At 43.5% G+C, this 21,596-nt stretch overlaps 1 protein-coding gene across 2 annotated transcripts in view; it reads right to left on the bottom strand.

Annotated features, from left to right (window-relative positions):
• Positions 1-1,377: 1,377 nt before the first annotated feature.
• The window catches only part of adam9a (ADAM metallopeptidase domain 9a), a 104,021-nt gene continuing 83,802 nt past the window's right edge, over positions 1,378-21,596 (bottom strand). Inside the window, exons 11-23 of one of the 2 annotated variants that reach the window (XM_014174863.2) lie at positions 19,517-19,650; positions 19,089-19,260; positions 18,132-18,224; positions 13,494-13,689; positions 13,172-13,277; positions 12,858-13,041; positions 12,496-12,576; positions 12,295-12,400; positions 11,790-11,931; positions 10,595-10,673; positions 6,758-6,787; positions 3,831-3,898; positions 1,378-3,729 (exon numbers count right to left, since the gene is read on the bottom strand). In XM_014174863.2, coding sequence (XP_014030338.1) covers positions 3,669-3,729; positions 3,831-3,898; positions 6,758-6,787; positions 10,595-10,673; positions 11,790-11,931; positions 12,295-12,400; positions 12,496-12,576; positions 12,858-13,041; positions 13,172-13,277; positions 13,494-13,689; positions 18,132-18,224; positions 19,089-19,260; positions 19,517-19,650 — 1,452 coding nt within the window. In that variant the 3' untranslated portion in view covers positions 1,378-3,668. The remainder of the gene's footprint in view (positions 3,730-3,830; positions 3,899-6,757; positions 6,788-10,594; positions 10,674-11,789; positions 11,932-12,294; positions 12,401-12,495; positions 12,577-12,857; positions 13,042-13,171; positions 13,278-13,493; positions 13,690-18,131; positions 18,225-19,088; positions 19,261-19,516; positions 19,651-21,596) is intronic. The other variant, XM_014174864.2, reaches the window with a different exon arrangement.

The following is a 21,596-nucleotide window of genomic DNA, read 5'->3' as shown; positions in this document are numbered from 1 at the left end:
CTTATGTATTCAGGCCACTTCACTTTTCCCACATTTTGTTACACTACAGCCTTGTTCTAAAATGTATCGTTTTCCCCCCTCATAAATCCACACAAAATACCCCCCATAATGACAATGCAAAAAACAGGTTTTTAGACATTTTTGCAAATGTTTATAAAAACATCTGATAAACCATTTACAAAAGTATTCAGACCCTTTACTCAGTACTTTGAACACCTTTGGCAGCGATTATAGCCTGGAGACTTTTTGTCCTTACGGAAGGTTCTCCCATCTCCACAGAGGAACTCTGGAGCTCTTTCAGAGTGACCATTGGGTTCTTGGTCACCTCCCTGACCAAGGCCCTTCTCCCCCGATTGCTCAGTTTGGCCGGGCGGCCAGCTCAAGGAAGAGTGTTGGTGGTTCCAAACTTCTTCCATTTAAGAATGATGGAGGCCGGTGCTCTTGGGGACCTTCAATGTTGCTCCTTCGACCTCATTGCTTGGTTTTTGCTCTAACAACTGTGGGACCTTATATAGACAGGTGTGCGCCTTTCCAAATCATGTCCAATCAATTGCATTTGACACAGATGTACTCTAATCAAGTTGTAGATACATTAAGGACGGTCAATGGAAACAGGATGCACCTGGGCTCAATTTCAAGTCTCATAGCAAAGGGTCTAAATAATTACGTATCAGTTGTTTTTTTATATACATTTGCAAAAATATCAAAAACCTGTTTTCACTTTGTCATTATGGGGTATTGTGTAGATGGGTGAAAAAAACATGTAATACATTTTGAATTCAGGCTGTAACAACAAAATCTGGAATAAGGGGCACGAATACTTTCTGAAGGCACAGTATATGGGGAAATCTTGTTTGATGAGAATGTAGCAGCCTGGATAGGCCTAGTCATCTAAAGTAAGCAAACAAAAATGTACAATATGCATTATCATGGAATAACCGCACACATTCAGCGGTGTGAGAAAGGGCCTTCTCAGTCATTAATATCATAGACATGCTTTTAGTACAAAGCTTAAAAAACATATTATGTTATACATTTAAACGACGGCTGCATTTATGTGAGTATGTGGATTTTTATTTCATATGCATTACAAAAATCACCTCCACCTATTAGTCCAATCAAGGCAGCCATGACTTTCTTTGAATCACAAAGTGTCAGACATTTTCACGATTGCCAGCTATCACATCATCATAATCATATACAGAGAACCTGGAAGATGTAGGAAATGCAGTTCAATCAGGCCAATCAAATCATTTTCACATTCTGCAAACATAAAACGTGAAATGTCAACCACATACGTACATGATCCTCAAACAAACATTTGTTAAAAGTCTACTTCAGCATGTGGCCTACTAAAGTATGACATGATGACATTGGTTCTTGAAGAAGTCAGTCTTTATTGTGGCTAAGGAAGTTGGTTGTTGTATGCACCATCAAAGAGGTGGGAGGATTGCCATATTGCTATAGGATGCCTCAGTAACGTTTATGCAGGCAGTGTCTTTCAAATGTCTGAGACAGGATGCTTCTAAAGCCACATGACCTGCTTCCTTCCCGTCATTGGAAAATCATCATGTCCGAATATACAGTAAACACATTTCAGAACGTTCACCAGTTTTCAATGCATAGGCCATTGACCTCGATATAGTTTCTCAAAATGCAAACATGGCATGATCACATGAAATGTTACATAGCCCTTAAATATTTACTTATTTTATGTAATAATTTTTTCAAACAAATCAGGGATACAACGAAACCAGTCAAATAAAATGGACACACATTAAAGTGGCAATTAGCAGTTGAAACAATAAAGCGATCAATGGGTATATATCATTAATTCATAATTCAAAAAATGTATGTAGCTTGGGTCTAAGGGAATTCCATAGCGACAGCTTGCGAGATAAGTCATGCACCAATGACGGTACCTGTTGGGGCTCCCAAGTGGCGCAGTGGTCTAAGCCACTGCATCTCAGTATTAGAGGCGTCACTACAGACCCTGGTTCGATTCCAGGCTGTATCGCAATCGGCAGTGATTGGGAGTCCCATAGGGCAGCGCACAATTGGCCCAGCGTCGTCCGGGTTAGGGTTTGTCCAGGGTAGACCGTCATTGTAAATAACAATTTGTTCTTAACTGACTTGCCTAGTTAAATAATGGTTAAATAAAATAAATTTAAAAAACCTGCTAGCAGCTTGTGTCCTGCTTCCGAAATGGCATCCGTAATCGGTAGATGGTTCTGATTGATTATTCAGTTTTCTGCGATGCAAACAGTGACCAAACTATTAAATCCAGTTTTTAGATGCTACCTCCCACCTCCTCAAATCAAAACCAATTATGGATTCTATATTGTGTTCTCATTTTGCGTGAACACATGTCTGTGTTTCACACCTGTCTGTCAAGCTAATCAGCCACACAATATAGGCACCATGTGGGAAGTTGAGGGAATGTGCGCGCACAAAGCGAGAACAAAACATTGGCATCCATATTAGATTTTGATTTGGGGAGGAGGGTTAGCATCTAAAAATGTGATTTGCTAGTTTCTTCACTGCTCGGCGATGCAAACGGCAACCTATGAATCAGACCCATCTACCGATTATGGATGTCATTTCGAACACCGTCACGCATGCTGCTAGCATGTACGGTCATTGGACCAGGGTTTATCTCACAAGCTGTCGCAACGGAATGCCCTTAGACCCGGCTTATTAATCAAATGATTAATAAAGGTGTCTAAATTTGGGCAATCCATTGGGGGTAATGGCTAAATTGGAAAATATAAGTATCCAATAAAATGTATTGAATAGAAGAACTGTAACAAAAGGGACAGGCTATGAATATCTGTATTGGGTGACCAAATACAGAAACCATTTATCGGTCAAAAGGTCCAGGCATAGTCTAGCTCATCATCCAATATGTTCACGATATCGTCTTAATTTCCAAAAGGTGAAAAATGAAGATAGAAATCCAGCATGTTTTTTAAGCTAAATTAACGGCAACATAAGATTAAGGTTGTAAGAGCAACATTATTGTACTGTATGGGACACACTTATAAGACAACTAATTCAAACCAGATTTAATACTGCAAAACTTTAAATATCTGCGGGTTCTCAAGTGATGAAAGGCTGCATATTACCATTAACCAAGTGAAAATAAAAAAACGTTTTATGTTAAACTCATGTGGTCTGAATCTGATTAAAGCATCTGAGGAGTCAAAAATGTCTTCATGGAATAAAGTACACAAATCATCATCATACAGTAGGACCAAAGAGAGGGTAAACTGCAGGCAGTATGATCCAAACCAGGTAAATGTCTGCAGTATCAGTTAAGCCGGCGCATGGATTACATTCCCACCAGCACCATCAGGTTTGTCTAAAATGTTAATTAAAATGTTTTACTTAACCAACACAAACTCCCCACTATGATCATCAAGGGCTTGCATGTCATCTTTACATTCCTATGACAGTTGCTCAAGGAGAAGTGAAGTGTATGCAATTGGTAGCAGGGGTCTTATATAGCCAAACATCATCTCTGCTTCTTGCAACAACAACAAAAAAGACCCCTTGGAGTGGATCAGAAACTGGTCCAGTTCGTTTTACAACTCTGTATTGCAGGTGTGCCTCTTATGTCAAGTGACTGCATTTCATGTGTGGATTTTGGCTGACCGCGTTTCCATGGGCTAGACTGGGGGTGGGGGTGCAGGTCTTTGAGGCACAAGTTGTGTTGCAGCAGGTGTTGGTCTAAGAGAAAAATAAACAAACATTTGTAAATTAAGGGCTGACGCTTACATCATATAAAAAGGTAGGCCTAATGAGTAGTAAGTAGCAAGTACAATCTTTACCTTGAATAGGGAGGAGGTGGTCTGACAACATAAGATGGCACAGAGACGGTCCTGCTCGTCTGCACAACCTGCAATGAACATAAATATCACTCTCAGTGGAAGGTAACACCAAAACAACTTCAGCATAACAATTGTGAGCCTATGTATGGGGTGCAGGTAATGGCAGCTGTGGGTGGGTGTGAGTAGGGTTAGGAATCATAACTGAGGAAAGATTGTAATGCAGGGATGAATACACATGAGTAAACTCACTAAATAGTAGGATTCCCCAACTAACGTTCAATAAAAACAACATACCCTCAAAACTCCTATTATTTGTCTATTTCAAGTTTACTAACATATTTGACTCTTATGTGAACAAAAAACTCCATTCCATCATGATGAACAGAAAGTCTGCAATTTATGTGAATAAATGTCTATATCCTGCTTTGAATTTGCCCTGAAAATGTGCTGCCATTTTCCACCACAGACAGAAGAGGTGGCGGAGAAACAAAAATGGTGACAGAGCAGAACACCGATAAACACAAAGTATACACAAAGTAACTTGCTGTGATCTTACCACCAAACCTGGGTCAAATATACTGCTCAAAAAAATAAAGGGAACACTTAAACAACACATCCTAGATCTGAATGAAATAAATAATCTTATTAAATACTTTTTTCTTTACATAGTTGAATGTGCTGACAACAAAATCACACAAAAATAATCAATGGAAATCCAATTTATCAACCCATGGAGGTCTGGATTTGGAGTCACACTCAAAATTAAAGTGGAAAACCACACTACAGGCTGATCCAACTTTGATGTAATGTCCTTAAAACAAGTCAAAATGAGGCTCAGTAGTGTGTGTGGCCTCCACGTGCCTGTATGACCTCCCTACAACGCCTGGGCATGCTCCTGATGAGGTGGCGGATGGTCTCATGAGGGATCTCCTCCCAGACCTGGACTAAAGCATCCGCCAACTCCTGGACAGTCTGTGGTGCAACGTGGCGTTGGTGGATGGAGCGAGACATGATGTCCCAGATATGCTCAATTGGATTCAGGTCTGGGGAACGGGCGGGCCAGTCCATAGCATCAATGCCTTCCTCTTGCAGGAACTGCTGACACACTCCAGCCACATGAGGTCTAGCATTGTCTTGCATTAGGAGGAACCCAGGGCCAACCGCACCAGCATATGGTCTCACAAGGGGTCTGAGGATCTCATCTCGGTACCTAATGGCAGTCAGGCTACCTCTGGCGAGCACATGGAGGGCTGTGCGGCCCCCCAAAGAAATGCCACCCCACACCATGACTGACCCACCGCCAAACCGGTCATGCTGGAGGATGTTGCAGGCAGCAGAACGTTCTCCACGGCGTCTTCAGACTCTGTCACATCTGTCACGTGCTCAGTGTGAACCTGCTTTCATCTGTGAAGAGCACAGGGCGCCAGTGGCGAATTTGCCAATCTTGGTGTTCTCTGGCAAATGCCAAACATCCTGCACGGTGTTGGGCTATAAGCACAACCCCCACCTGTGGACGTCGGGCCCTCATACCACCCTCATGGAGTCTGTTTCTGACCGTTTGAGCAGACACATGCACATTTGTGGCCTGCTGGAGGTCATTTTGCAGGGCTCTGGCAGTGCTTCTCCTGCTCCTCCTTGCACAAAGGCGGAGGTAGCGGTCCTGCTGCTGGGTTGTTGCCCTCCTACGGCCTCTTCCACGTCTCCTGATGTACTGGCCTGTCTCCTGGTAGCTTCTCCATGCTCTGGACACTACGCTGACAGATACAGCAAACCTTCTTGCCACAGATCGCATTGATGTGCCATCCTGGATGAGCTGCACTACCTGAGCCACTTGTGTGGGTTGTAGACTCCGTCTCATGCTACCACTAGAGTGAAAGCATCGACAGCATTCAAAAGTGACAAAAACATCAGCCAGGAAGCATAGGAACTGAGAAGTGGTCTGTGGTCCCCACCTGCAGAACCACTCCTTTATTGGGGGTGTCTTGCTAATTGCCTATAATTTCCACCTGTTGTCTATTCCATTTGCACAACAGCATGTGAAATGTATTGTCAATCAGTGTTGCTTCCTAACTGGACAGTTTGATTTCACAGAAGTGTGATTGACTTGGAGTTACATTGTGTTGTTTAAGTGTTCCCTTTATTTTTTTGAGCAGTGTATAAAAGTCAAATACTTCCAAATGAGGTGCGCTTGTTTTCGCTTTGACTGTACACTTTTGGGACTATTCCATTGGTATAATTGTACCAGGCAAACTAAATCATGTGCAGCTCAAGTACTTTAAAGTATTTTTTATATATTTTTAAGGATTTTCTGTATTTTATTGTACAGAGGAGAGATAGTGGGAAAGATGGATGTAGTGTGTGTCAGAAAGGCTTGGGCCAGATTCGAACCCATGCACATATGCAAACGGGTGTTGGTGGCAGCGGAACTAACTGCTAGGTCACCGCAGACATGATAACTAAAAGTTTTTTACATTTGTACGTGACCTAGGTTTGGTTACAACATTGATTGGTATGGGAGTAAATGACTAAGGTTAGGATAGAATAGGACAGCATGCGCCCTACAGCAGAACAGTGGCAATTAAAAACTCCTCAGTTGAAAAGGCCGTGCTGAGCCATGTTGCATTACTGCTGTGTTGCTGCCACTCCAGTGGGCTGAGAGAGAATCCTCTATTTAAGTTGGGTACAGTAGATGCCAAAACATTTAGCATGTATAGTTACATAAGCACATTCCTCATTTTAAACTTTTCTATAGAAGAAAAGCCCAGAATAACACAGAAAGCCCAGAATGGTGTTCAAATAGTGGTGTTCAAATATTTGTGTTGTGTCTTATTCAGCAGAGCCCCAATGATTGGTAGAAAAGAAGAATAAAAGGGAATACAGAAGCAATGCCCCACAGACCCTCTTAAGAACAAATTAGAGTATTTTACCTCCTCTGGTGGTAATAACTGAGCTTGGTGCTTTACATGGGGAAAGAAGAAGGAGCCTCGTCATTACCAAACAAAGCATCCATCAATACAGGTCTGCATCACAAATGGCACCCCATTTAGTGCATACAATTTGACCAGGGCCCATAGGACTCAACCAAATGTGTGTGTAGGGACCCTGATCAAAAATAGTGCACTATGGTATAGGAATTAGGGTACTATTTGGGACTCAGATTATGTCTATGACTTTCAAGACAGTGAATATCACCAAGACCTGGTCACACACTCAAGTGGCTAAAAACAGAAATAGTGGTTACAGTAAACATGCCTCAACTTAACATAATGTTGCTACAATGGACTCCTCCGTACATGGTAAAAGAGGTTGCTTTCAGCAGGGGTAGGAATCGGTTCAGGGAACAGAACCGAGAAACGGAACAACATTTTTTCAAGTAACAGAACCAGAACGAAAGCGATCTATTCTGTTACGGAACAGAACTTTTATTTTAAAAGAATGGGAACCAGGTAATAACGTTATTTCATGTTCTGCAACAAAGTGCCTATGCAAAGCCCTCACTGTCATTAAGAAACTTATTCCAGTGTCTTCGAAAACTCTAGGCGGCATTATGGTGTAATGTAATCACATCAATTATGTCACATGCGCCGAATACAACAGGTGTAGACCTTACTGTGAAATGCTTACTTACAAGCCCTTAGCCAACAATGTAGAGTTTTCTTAAAAGTAAGGTAATATGTACATATAGGTATAGATACTAAACAGCGAGTAGCATCAGCGTAAAGGGGGGGGGGGGGTGTGGGCAAATAGTCTGGGTAGCCATTTGATTAACTGTTTAGCAGTCGTATGGCTTGGTGGTAGAAGCTGTTAATGAGCCTTTTGGACCAAGACTTGGTGCTCCGCTACTGCTTGCCCTGAGGTAGCAGAGAACAGTCGGACTCGGGTGGCTGGAGTCTGACAACTTCTAGGGCCTTCTTCAGATCGCCTGAAATAGAGGTCCTGGATGGCAGGAAGCTTGGCCCCAGTGATGTACTGGGCCGTACGCACTACCCTCTGTAGCGCCTTGCGGTCGGATGCCGAGCAGTTTCCATACCAAGCGGTGATGCAACCAATGAGGATCTTTTCAGTCTCCTGATGGGGAATAGGCATTGTTGTGCCCTCTTCACAACTGTCTTGGAGTGTTTGGACCATGATAGTTTGTTAGTGATGTGGACACTAAGGAACTTGAAGCTCTCGACCCGTTCCACTACAGCCCCGTCGATATGAATGGGGCGTGCTCGGCCCTCCTTTTCCTGTAGTTCACAAACAGCTTCGTCTTGCTCACATTGAGGGAGAGGTTGTTGTCCTGGCACCACACTGCCAGGTCTCTGACCTCATCCCTGTAGGCTGATCGGTGATCAGGCCTACCACTGTTGTTGTCGGCAAACTTGGTTGTGGAGTTGTGCGTGGCCACGCAGTCGTGGGTGAACAGGGAGTACAGGAGGAGACTAAGCACGCACCCAAGGGGCCCCCGTGTTGAGGATCAGCGTAGCAGAAGTGTTGTTGCCTTCCCTTACCACCTGGGGGCAGCCTGGCAGCAAGTACAGGATCCAGTTGCAGAGGGAGGTGTTTAGTCCCAGGGTCCTTAGCTTAGTGATGAGATTTGAGGGCACTATGGTGTTGAACGCTGAGCTGTAGTCAATGAACAGCATTCTCACTTAGGCGTTCCTTTTGTCCAGGTAGGAAAGGGCAGTGTGGCATGCAATAGAGAATGCATCATCTGCGGATCGGTTGGAGTGGTATGCGAATTCTAGTGGGTCTGATGGTGTTGATGTGAGCCATGACCAGCCTTTCAAAGCAATGTTGACCTGTTTAAAGGTCTTACATCGGCTACAGAGAGTATGATCACACAGTCATCCAGAACTGCTGGGGATCTCATCATGCTTGGTTCAGTGTTGCTTGCCTCGGAGCACAGAAGGCACTTAGCTTGTCTGGTAGGCTCGCGTCATTGGGCAGCTCGCGGCTGGGTTCCCCTTTATAATCCGTAATAGTTTGCAAGCCCTGCCACATAAGACAAGCATCAAAGGCGGTATAGTAGGATTCAATCTTCGTCCTGTATTTACGCTTTGCCTGTATGATGGTTCGTCGTGGGGGCATAGCGGGATTTCTTATCAGCGTCCAGATTAGTGTCCCACTCCTTGAAAGCGGCTGCTCTAGCCTTTAGCTTGGTGCGGATGTTGCCTGTAATCCATGGCTTCTGGTTGGGATATGTACGTACGGTCACTGTGGGGACGACGTTGTCGATGCACTTATTGATGAAGCCGGTGACAGATGTGGTATACTACTCAATGCCTCCCAATGAATCCCAGAATACATTCCAGTCTGTTCTACAAAAACAGTCCTGTAGCTTAGCGTCCGCGTCATCTGACCGCTTCCGTATTGAACGAGTCAATGGTACTTTGTGCTTGAGTTTTTGCTTGTAAGCAGGAATCAGGAGTATATAATTATGTTAAGATTTGCCAAATGGAGGGTGAGCGAGAGCTTTGTACGCATCTCCGTGTGAGTATTTTCTCCTCTGGTTGCACTTGACATGCTGTTAGAAATGAGGTAAAACGGATTTAAGTTTTCCTGCATTGAAGTCCCCAGCCACTAGGAGTGCCACTTCTGGGTGAGCATTCTCTTGTTAGCTTATGGCCTTATACAGCTTGTTGAGTACGGTCTTAGTGCCTGCATCAGTTTGTGGTGGTAAATAGCCAGCTTTGAAAAATAGATGAAAACTCTTAGTATATAGTGTGGTGTACAGTTTATCAAGAGACTTCCTTAATATTAGAGATCGCGAACCAGCTGTTATTGACAAATAAACACAGACCACCCCTAGTCTTTCCAGAGGCATGGAAAACCCAGCCAACTGTATATTATCCATGTCCTCACTCAGCCAAGACTTGTTGAAACATAAGATATTACAGTTATTGATGTCCCGTTCGTAGGATAGTCTCAAATGGAGCTCATGCAGTTTACTCTCCAAGTGATTGCACGTTCACCAGTAGGACAGTAGGTAAAGGCGGATTATCCACTCTCCGACAAATTCTCACCAAGCACCCAGATCTGCGGCCCGTGTATCGGCGTCTCTTCTTCATGCGAATGACGAGGATTTGGGCCTGGTCCGGAAGGAGCGGTAAATCTTTCACCTCCGATTCATTAATGGAACTGAGAGTCATGATCAAGGGCTAGCTCTAGTCCAACATTAGTTAAGCCAACGCTCTGAAGTTCAAAGACATTCAAAGTTCCTTCATAGAAGCCGCTCCTCCGTAGGTATAATTCCGTGGGTCTAATTCAGACTTGGCATGTCATAACAAGATGCCCAGCGCTTCATACACAGAGCGCTCCTCACCCGCAAAATTTCAGTCGCACCCTACGCAAAACACTTGTCTGTCCAATGCATGTACATAGCTTTCCCGCTCCATAGCACGCTGATCTATCCATTGGTGAAATAATTGAATGTCATCTAAGTGAAGAAAAAAAAAAATTTAAAAAAGGAACGATATAAACTTACTTTTTTGGTGTTTAAACCATTTCAGAACGGAACAAAAAAAAATAATGGTACTGTTCAGAACAAAATGAATGGAAAATTATTTTGGTTGCAACCTCTGCTTTTCAGACAACCTGGGGCACAGCCCGTTTAATGTTTCTCAATCAAAGACAGATAGATGAGATACAGGGAGAGAATCTACTAGCCTCAAGTCTGTCATTTATGGGTTAGAGAATTATTTTAAAATTTTGGTGGTTTTAAAGATTACATCCATGCCACCATGAAACTTTCATGGGAAAGTTTGGTGACTGAGACTCACTCTGTCTTTGACAATGATGTTGGGGTTGGCTCTTGGAGGAGGGCCTCGGCTAGTGTTCGCCTGAGGTCTGCTGTCGGCCCTGTGCACAGGAGGTAAAAAACAAACAAGCATTTCCTATTATTTAGTTTTATGTTCATTTCAGATACAAATGCAAGATCTGTCATTCTCAGTAGCTAGGTTTCCATCCAATTGGCAACAGATTTTCATGCAAATATTCTAGAATCTGCATAAAGAAAATATGACCATTTTCCCACCAGTGGTACTTTTCCACTAAATAGACTTGTTGGGGATAAAAATGTGTGTGATGGCGAAGTTCACACAAAATGTACTTTCTCACTCAGGTTTTCTTCTACAGAATAAACATATAAAGTTCAATGTGTTTCCATCACGTTTTCAACTGTACTGAAAGTTTTGTAACAAAATCTGTTGCGTTAAATAGAAAATGTGCCTACTCTGGTCTTGGCACCTGCGCTCTAGTCAACAGCTTGCAGATACAGTGCGGGTAGGCTGTGAGGGTAGGCTAGTCTACATGACAAGATTATTATGGATAAGAGCAAGAATATTTTTATTTGTCAAACAGCAGTCAAGCATTGATCATCATGTCACCAGTAGAAGACCCTCAATATTTTTAGGAAAGCGGCATTAAGCTCATCACCGTGCCACCATGTCGAACGAACAAATCATCTGTTGGCATTAATAAAATTATACCGAAACTTCCTGTTTCCATCACAGCTGTCGTGATTATGTTTTTAAACGACATGACTTTACTCGCTTCAAAATTGGGGATGGAAACGTGGTTAGTGACATCAAGTCTGACAAGTGGTAGATCTGTTCTATGTGTAATATTTGTATGCTTGGCCTTGCTTCCCCATAACTTTCGTTTTTGTTTCTTTGTACATCAACTTCAAAACAGCTAAAAATATATTTTTTGTTATTGAACACATATTTCACAGTGGTTTAGATGGTACAATGATTCTCTACACTTGCTTGTTGTGTCATATAAGCTGGAATCAGGCAGAAACTTCAAAATTTTTAAAACCAGTAATCGTCAGAGCTAAATTCTACATATCGCGTCTTTAAAGTAAGTCAAGGGCAATCATGAAATAAATATGGTCTATATGGCAAAGGAATTCGGTGTATAGAATAGAATAACATTTGGGACGCAGACTAAGAGAAGTTGATGAAGTGGACTCACTCGTAGCCCTGGGATCTTTTCCTCCTGCAGAAGCGCCTCTGCAGCTCATTCCTCCTGAAGAAGACGAAGAAGCCCAGCGCCATCAGAGGCAGTACCAGAAAGAAGAAAACCAGCAGCCCATCCCTTGTGGAGGTGTCCTTGTCTGTAGGAGGTAGGAACCAACAGTCAGGGGAAGGGACCAACAGTCCAAGTCAACCTGTCTGACAATACTGTACTTGAATGTATCCTAGGAAATAACATAGACTGACACAAGGTCTTGCATCTCAACTGGCTTCAAGTAGCCTCTTATTGTCCTCTTTGAAAAATCTATTTTTAATCTGGAGAGGTAAGACTAAATGAGTAAATTCTCATTAGGCCATATTGCTTACACTCATTTGGTATCCAAAACACACAGATGTCTTCAGATCATAGCAGGTAGATTAGGAGAAGAAGATTCTTCTTTAGACTATGATTCAGATGCGCCCATGGAGTCTGCTCTTAGAGGGCCTTTGTGCTGGTCACTCACCGTTCCACGTAGGGCCGCTGTCCACGCTGCCGCCGTAACCTTTAGCTTCGCAGTAGGGCGGTGCCCAGCCGTTCTCACAGTGGCAGTTCCTGTTACTGTTACACACCTAAAAGCGGAAAAGGCAAGCGTATTAGACAAAGCCCAGACACCTGTAGGACACACCCCGGGAGACGATAAATTTAGTAGTAGTGAATGACCTACCCCGTGACTGTGGCATTTCTTCTGGATGTCACAGTCGTAGTTGAGCACGTCGGCGCTCCGACAGTCGTAATTCAAACAGACCTGTGGAGCGATAACGTGAGAAGTCGCTCAGTGAAACGCTCCTACGAAAATGGAGAACAGCGTACCTAATTCTGTACGCAGACGCAAATAACTGCATCTGGGCTTTGCAACTACTGTATCGCCCGGAAATGGTCTCTAACAAAGATGATAGACTATGGAATTGAATGGAATTTATTTGGGTGAAAAAATTATACAATGTACAATGGCTCCCCAGAGGATAGCTCCTAAAACCAACCCGTTTCCAAAGTGGTCCTGCAACTGGTTCGACTGGCTCCTCTTACCTTGTTCTCCCCACACTTGGTCCCCTCGTTCACCATGCCAGGGTCTGGAACGTCCGACCCCAGCAGAAAGTCAACGCCCCAGCACTTGATTCCGGCGATGGGCGTCTGGATGATGGAGGGCTCGATGCCAAAGACGGTGACCGACTGGACGTTCTCACACTGCAGCTTCCCACACATGGCATTCCTATACAGAGTGACAGACGGGTGCACACACAAGTACACATTTTCCTCATGCCGTCAACATACATTGTTGACAACTGTATTTGCTGTCGATTATACATTGACAAGAATGCAAGTCACAGAATTTGTCTGACCTGCTCTCACACTTCTTGTAGCCATAGTTCTGGTAGCCGCAGTTTCCAAAACGATCCCCCTTGGAGTTGACATCTTTGAAACACACCTCTGGGGCAGCCTTTGCCTCTGTACAACAAGTGGGAAATGGATGAATTTACAGTACAGTGTCTATTGGTTTATTTGCACTGATTTGTCTATAAATATTGTACTACCAGGAGAAAGAGAGTAGGAACAGCAGGGAGAACAATTGTACCACCAGAGGGCACTCATAAGCAATGGTTCTGGACATTGTGATTTAGAAGGCAGCAGAATTCCTCTTATGCAGAGCAAAGGGGAACTCACTTGGGCCAAAGATAGCCCGGCATTGTCCATCGTAGTGCTGGCACTTCCCATTGTAGCAGTAGGCCTTATCCACTTTGCAGGGATGGCCGTTCTGCTTGAAGACGTCGCTTGGACACAGTGCAGATGAGCCGTTGCAGTACTCCGAGAGGTCGCACTCATCATTGCTACCTCTACACACTGAGCCCCCTGGCAAATACTAAGAGAGTAAAGACATCACATGAACAGTGTGAATATTAGACCTGGGTTCAAACTGTTCAAACTAACTTCAGTACTTTAGCTGGGCTTGACTGAGTTTGCCTGCTGCAATGAAAAAAATGTAATAGTTGCAAAACTGCAAACCCAGCCTACAGTGCCATCAGAAAGTACTCACACCCCTTGACTTTTCCCACATTTTGTTGTGTTACAGCCTGAATTTTAAATTGATTAAATTTAGATTTGCGTCACTGGTCGACACATAATACCCCACGATGTCAAAGGGGAAATATGTTATTAGAAAGGTTTACAAATGAATAAAAATGAAAAGCTGAAATGTCTTGAGTCAATAAGTATTCAACACCTTTGATATGGCAAGCCTAAATAAGTTGAGTAAAAATGCGTGTACGAAGTCACATAATACGTTGCATGGACTCTGTGTGCAATAATAGTGTTTAATTAACATGGTTTTTAAATGACTACCCCATCTCTGTACCCCACACATACAACTATCTGTAAGGTCCCTCAGTCAAGCAGTGAATTTCAAACACAGATTCAAGACCAGGGAGGTTTTCTAATGGTTCGCAAAGAAGGGCACCCATTTGTAGATGGGTAAAAAAAAAAGCAGACATTGAATATCCCTTTGCGCATGGTGAAATTATTAATTACACTTTGTATGGTGTATCAATACACTCAGTCATTACAAAGATACAGGCTTCCTTCCTAACTCAGTTGCCGGAGAGGAAGGAAACCGCTCAAGGATTTCAACATGAGGCCAATGGTGACCTAAAAACAGTTATTGAGTTTAATGGCTGTGATAGGAGAAAACTGAGGATGGATCAACAACATTGTAGGTACTCCACAACATTAACCTGCAATAAGGCACTAAAGGAATACTGAATTATTTTTAGCAAAGAAATTCACTTTTTCTCCTGAATATTAAGCATTATGCTTGGGGCAAATCCAATACAACACATCACGGTGTACCAGTCTTCATATTTTCATGCATGGTGTTGGCTGCATCATGTTATGGGTATGTTAGTCATCGGCAAGGACAAGGGAGTTTTTAAAAAATATACAAATAAACAGAACAGAGCTAAATACAGGCAAAATCCTACAGGAAAACCTGGTTCAGTCTGCTTCCCAACAGACACTGGGAGACACATTCACCTTTCAGCATGACAATTACCCAAAACACAAGGCCAGATATACACTGGAGTTGCTTACCAAGACAACATTGAATGTTCCTGAGTGGCCTAGTTACAGTTTTGACCTAAATTGGCTTGAAAATCTATGGCAAGACTTGAAAATGGCAATGATCAACACCAACTTCAAAGAGCTTGAAGAAGTTTTTAACGAATAATGGACAACTATTATAAACTCAGCAAAAAAAGAAACGTCCCTTTTTCAGGATCCTGTCTTTCAAAGATAATTCGTAAAAATCCAAATAACTTCACAGATCTTCATTGTAAAGGGTTTAAACACTGTTTCCCAACCTTGTTCAATGAACCATAAACAATTAATGAACATGCACCTGTGGAATGGTCGTTAAGACACTAACAGCTTACAGACGGTAGGCAATTAAGGTCACAGTTATGAAAACTTAGGACACTAAAAAGAGGCCTTTCTACTGACTGTGAAAAACTCCAAAAGAAAGATGCCCAGGGTCCCTGCTCATCTGCATGAACGTGCCTTAGGCATGCTGCAAGGAGGCATGAGGACTGCAGATGTGGCAAGGGCAATAAATTGCAATGTCCGTACTGTGAGACGCCTAAGATAGACTTACAGGGAGACAGGACGGATAGCTGATCGTCCTCGCAGTGGCAGACCATGTGTAACAACACCTGCACAGGATCGGTACATCCGAACATCACACCTGCGGGACAGGTACAAGATGGCAACAACAACTGCCCGAGTTACACCAGGAACGCACAATCCCTCCATCAGTGCTCAGACTGTCCGCAATAGGCTGAGAGAGGCTGGACTGAGGGCTTGTAGGCCTGTTGTAATGCAGGTCCTCACCAGACGTCACCGGCAACAACGTAGCCTATGGGCACAAACCCACCGTCGCTGGACCAGACAGGACTGTCAAAAAGTGCTCTTCACTGATGAGTCGCGGTTTTGTCTCACCAGGGGTGATGGTCGGGGTCACGCTTATCGTCGAAGGAATGAGCGTTACACCGAGGCCTGTACTCAGGAGCGGGATCGATTTGGAGGTGGAGGGTCCGTCATGGTCTGGGGCGGTGTGTCACAGCATCTTCGAACGGAGCTTGTTGTCATTGCAGGCAATCTCAACGCTGTGCATTACAGGGAAGACATCCTCCTCCCTCATGTGGTACTCATTCTGACATAACCCTCCAGCATGACAATGCCACCAGCCATACTGCTTGTTCTGTGCGTGATTTCCTGCAAGACAGGAATGTCAGTGTTCTGCCATGGCCAGCGAAGAGCCCGGATCTCAATCCCATTTAGCACGTCTGGGACCTGTTGAATCAGAGGGTGAGGGCTAGGGCCATTCCCCCCGGATAGTGTTACTTTTGATTTTGACCCCCCCCCCCCTTTGTTCAGGGACACATTATTCCATTTATGCTTGTCACATGTCTGTGGAACTTGTTCAGTTTATGCCTCAGTTGCTGAATCTTATGTTCATACAAATATTTACACTTGTTAAGTTTGCTGAAAATAAACGCAGCTGACAGTGAGAGGAGTTCACAATCCAGGTGTGCAAAGCTCTTAGAGACTTACTTATCCAGAAAGACCCACAGCTGTAATCGCCAAAGGTGATTCTAACATGTATTGACTCAGGGGGTTGAATACTTACCTAATCTAGATTCAGGTGCATCGTAAAGTATTCAGACCCCTTCCCCTTTTCCACATTTTGTTACGTAATAGCCGTATTCTAAAAAAAATGGCCCTCTTCAATCTACACACAATACCCCATAATGACAAAGCCATATTTACATAAGTACTCAGACCCTTTGCTATAAAATAGGAAACTGAGCTCAGGTGCATTCTGTTTCCATTGATCATCCTTGAGATGTTTCTACAACTTGATTGGAGTCCACCTGTGGTAAATTAAATTGATTGGACATGATTTGGAAAGGCACACACTTGTCTATATAAGGTCCCACAGTTGACAGTGCATGTCAGAGCAAAAACCTAGCCACAAGGTCGAAGGAATTGTCCGTAGAGCTCAGGATTGTGTCGAAGCGCAGATCTGGGGAAGGGTACCAAAAAATGTATGCAGCATTGAAGGCCAAGAAAACAGTAGCCTCCATCATTCTTAAATGAAAAAAGTTTAGAACAACCAAGACTCTTCCTAGAGCTGGTTGCCCGCCCAAACTGAGCAATCGGGGGAGAAGGGCCTTGGTCAGGAAGGTGAACAAGTACCCAAAGGTCACTGATAGAGCTCCAGATTTCCTGTGTGGAGATGGGAGAACCTTCAAGAAGGACAACCATCTCTGCAGCACTCCACCAATCAGACAGATATTTAATGAAGTCCTGAGCGCTCTGGAGCAGGTTCTCAGACTGGGGCGAAGGTTCACCTTCCAACAGGACAATGATCCTAAGCACACAGCCAAGACAACACAGGAGTGGCTTCGGGACAAGTCTCTGAATGTCCTTGAGTGGCCCAGCCAGAGCCGGGACTTGAACCCGATCAAACATCTCTGGAGAGACCTGAAAATAGCTGTGCAGCGACGCTCCCCATCCAACCTGACAGAGCTTGAGAGGATCTGCAGAGAAGAATGGGATAAACTCCCCAAATACAGGTGTGCCTAGCTTGTAGCGTCATACCCAAGAAGACTCAAGGGTGTAATTGCTGCCTAAGGTGCATCAACCAAATACTGAGTAAAGACTCTAAATACTTATGTAAATGTGATACACACACACACACACACATATATATAAAATAGAACAAGTTTTTGCTCCGTCATTATGGGGTATTGTGTGTAGATTGATGAGGGAAAAATAAATGTAATCAATTACAGAAAAGCTTTAATGTAACAAAATGTGGAAAAAGTAAAGGGGTCTGAATACTTTCTGAATAAACTGTATATTAGTGTTTTATTTTCCATAACTAAAAAGTTTAATATTTTCTTCCACTTTGACAGAGTATTTTGTGTAGATCGTAGACCAAAAATTATAATTAAATACATTTTAATCTCACTTTGTAACACAACAAATGGTGGAAAAGTCGAGAGGCATGAATACTTTTTGAAGGCACTGTATCTAGCAAACTAGGTAGACGAAAGCAAACGCTATAAGTATTTGAAAAAAGCTTAATAGTATTTAATTATCCAAGTATGTGGTGAATATTGCTGCTGTTCAAATTCCTTTCTTTCTAGTCTGTCCCTAATTTGTAGTTCATGTAAAAAAAATCTGATGGTTGACTTGGTTTTTAATACCAATAACATAGACAGCAGTGCTACACTAAATGGAAGTTACCTGACAATTTTTACAGCACACTCCATAAGCACACTGTGCTCCACCCTTGAGCTTGCAGGTCTTGGCTTCACAGCACGGGTCCTTCTCACATTCCTGTAGGGGGAGAAACAAACACCATGAACAATCAGTGAGCAGGAGGCCACCATCACAGACTATTATGGCATTCTTCAAAAATACTGCTGTAGTCCGAAACGGCACCCTATTCCCTATATCAGGGATCGTCAACTGGCGGTAGTAGTTCTGAATGGGGTTAAGGAGAAAAAGAGCAAAATGTGGTCTTAATTAGCTGGCTTGCTTAGCTAGCTAGCTTCTCTAGGCTACTCCAGTCAATTCAGGCACTGTTATATGGGATGATAAATAACATTGTGGCTGCTACAAGTTAGCTAGTCTTGGCTGTAGCCGATTAGCGTCTCACTCTCTACGTCTCACTCTCTACATGTTTTTTAAAGTAATCAAAGGTCCCATATTCATAGCACGCCTTGTGACTTTACAAACTTGTTGAATGCATTATGCAGTATGTTTTGTTTGTGTTTTAGATGATGTTGTGACCAGTAGAAATGAATGGTAAATAATGTATTGTGTCATTTTGGAGTAACTTTTATTTTACATAAGAACATGTTTCTGAAAACTTCTATATTAAATGTGGATGCTACCATGATTACAGATAATCATGAATTAATCTTGAATAATGATGAGTGAAAAAGTTAAGAGGTCATACCCCCAAGATATGCTAATCTCTAACCATTGCCAATAACAGGGGAGGTTAGGATTTTTGGAGGGTATGATATTTATCCCTCATCATTCATGATTCTCTGTAATCATGGTAGCACTTTAGAGCCCCGTCTATGGGCTTATCACCATATCAGGGTTGGAGTATATTCCATTTCAATTTAGTCAATTCAGGAAGTAAATGGAAATGATACCAACGTTGCACCATATCACTTTGCAATTCGTCACCTTGTCTGAGCCACAGTCACACTCCTCTCCCATGTCCACCAGTTTGTTGCCACAGTAGGGGGCGCTGTAGGCCTCTTCCGGACGCGGGATGTTAAGCAGGCAGCTGCCCCCCGTGTTCAGGATCATCTTCTCAAAGTCATCGGCGCTGCAGCTGCTGAAGTTCCGCGAACCACTGAGAGGGGGTAAGAGACAGAAGAAGCTGGGTTAGTACCAGGATATGTGATGGTGTAGAGTGAGGTTTCCCCGAGACGACACTGATGCATTTTCCCCACTAATGGTTAAAGCTAGGATTGGGGTTGGGGAAGCTGATCCCAGATATGTTCTTTGGGGAAACTTTGCACCACAGCAATATTTCACCCTCCTTATGTAAGGACAGATCACCATGGGAAAAGTGGTGAAAATAGTCTTGAGGGTTGAGGAAAACTCACGTGGCGCCCGAGTTCATAATACAACTGGTGACCCCGCAGTGGCAGTTACGCCCGTCGTCGTGGTTCATGCCCAGGTTATGGCCCAGCTCGTGGGCCACGATGGACGCAAAGGACGGGATGTTGTTGTTGGTGAACTGAAGGCAGAGAAAGACATAGAACGCTCATTAGAAATCAAATGAGGGCTATAGGCTAAACAGCGTGGACACACAATTAATACATCCCAAATGGCACCCTATTCCCTATATAGTGCACTAAATTTGACCAGGCTCTGGACAAAAGTAGTGCATTACATAGGGAAAAGGGTGCCATTTGCGACACACACCATGCCCATCTTTACTCTAATAGCGTGTAAGACCAGTTCAACTTGACTTGGGTGTTAAGGGCTGTCCACACCAAGGACGATAACTATAACAATAACGAGTGAACAAGAGTGTTCACACTACAACGATAACTACAAAAGCAGTTAAGAATGATAACGAGAGCCAACGTTTGGATCACTTTCAGAGAGATTCTTTCCCTGTCCCTCCGACAATAAAACATTGACAACCAATCAAAAATGCGTTCTATTGAAGTGTTCTTTGTTGTAGGTGCGCGAGGATGCTCGAAGAGGAGAGAAGCAGAGTGCACGGTTAGCTTGCCTGAATAACTGGGCATGTGTGAGCATATTGGTGGCCACATTAATTACAGGACGACTTGGGAGAATGATGATCCACAACAAACAGCGCATATCAGTATGAGAAGGACATATTTTCCAATGTTATCTGTTAACACTGATACAGCCTGACAAAATACACCCTGTCTGGCTTTAGCTAATGTGCCTTCCTATACCTTGTAAACTGTATAGAAAATACCCATTACTGATCCAAATAGTTGCCAAATCAGGCATAGACTAGATCAGTGGTTCCCAACCTTTTTTAGTTAGTGTACCACCAACTGAATTATACTCTGCCCGGAATACCCCCATGTGTGCATTTGACCAGCAAGTCTATGGTCTCATGAGTCTTCTCAACTACCCCCTGTGGACTGGCCAAGTACCCCCTGAAGTCCTAGTACCCCTGGTTGGGAACCACTGGGCTAGATTATTATTTTGAAATGAAACATGCATTCAAAACAGGGCTTTTTTAGCAGTAATTGAAATGATATTTGCTGCAGGTTACAGCCCAGACTAGAATTGTTTTACTCACAAAAAAGTATTAAAAGAAATAGTATTATTGGGGCCTCCCGAGTGGCGCAGCGGTCTAAGCCACTGCATCGCAGTGCTAGAGACATTACTACATACCTGGGTTCATTCCCGGGCTGTGCCACAACCGGCTGTGGGAGTCCCATAGGACGGCGCACAATTGGCCCAGTGTCATCCGGGTTAGGGGACAGTTTGGCCAGGGGGGCTTTATTTGGCTCATCGCGCTTTAGCGAATCCTTGTGGCGGGCCGGGTGCCTGCAGGCTGACCCCGGTCGCCAGTTGAACAGCGTTTCCTCCGACCCATTCGTGCGGCTGGCTTCCGGGTTAAGCTGGTGGGTGTTTTGGAGGACGCATGACTCCACCTTTGCCTCTCCTGAGCCCCTTGGGGAGCTGCAGCAATGTGACAAGATTGACATTTTTGTTGCATTATTTTTGTTGCATTATTGCATTGTTCTAGCCTAGTCCTTTTCTTGTCCCTAAAAAGTTCAATCAATTGGAGAGATTTTTGAGCTGGATGCCCACGGGACTGGGAGCGTAGCCTGGGAAGTGCACAGTCCAGTCTATCCTAGGCTACCTGTCACTTCATCATCTGATTAAAACAAATATTTCACTGTGTAAATTCATTGGGTATAGACTATTCAGTGCAGTATTAGGGCTAATATTTAGCTAATGAATAATGGGTTGCATACGCTTCTAACTAAGGCTACACATCTCTAGTATGTCTTCAAGGTTATCTTTGCGCAATTATGCACCTGGCCTCTCCACTACAGCTTTTCCTCTTTAGTCTTGGAGTCCCAGGAAAAGCCAGACTACAATAGCTTGTTGTACACTGATTTGAAGCATTTTATGTACTACTAATAGTCTATTGAGGAGAAATTCCAGCTTGTTCTTGCTTGCTGA

This window comes from Salmo salar, chromosome ssa26 (genome assembly GCF_905237065.1).
Source record: "Salmo salar chromosome ssa26, Ssal_v3.1, whole genome shotgun sequence".
NCBI classification, from domain to species: Eukaryota; Metazoa; Chordata; class Actinopteri; order Salmoniformes; family Salmonidae; genus Salmo; species Salmo salar.
Note: the sequence above shows the minus strand (reverse complement) of the source record. Positions and strands in the feature narration are given on the sequence as shown.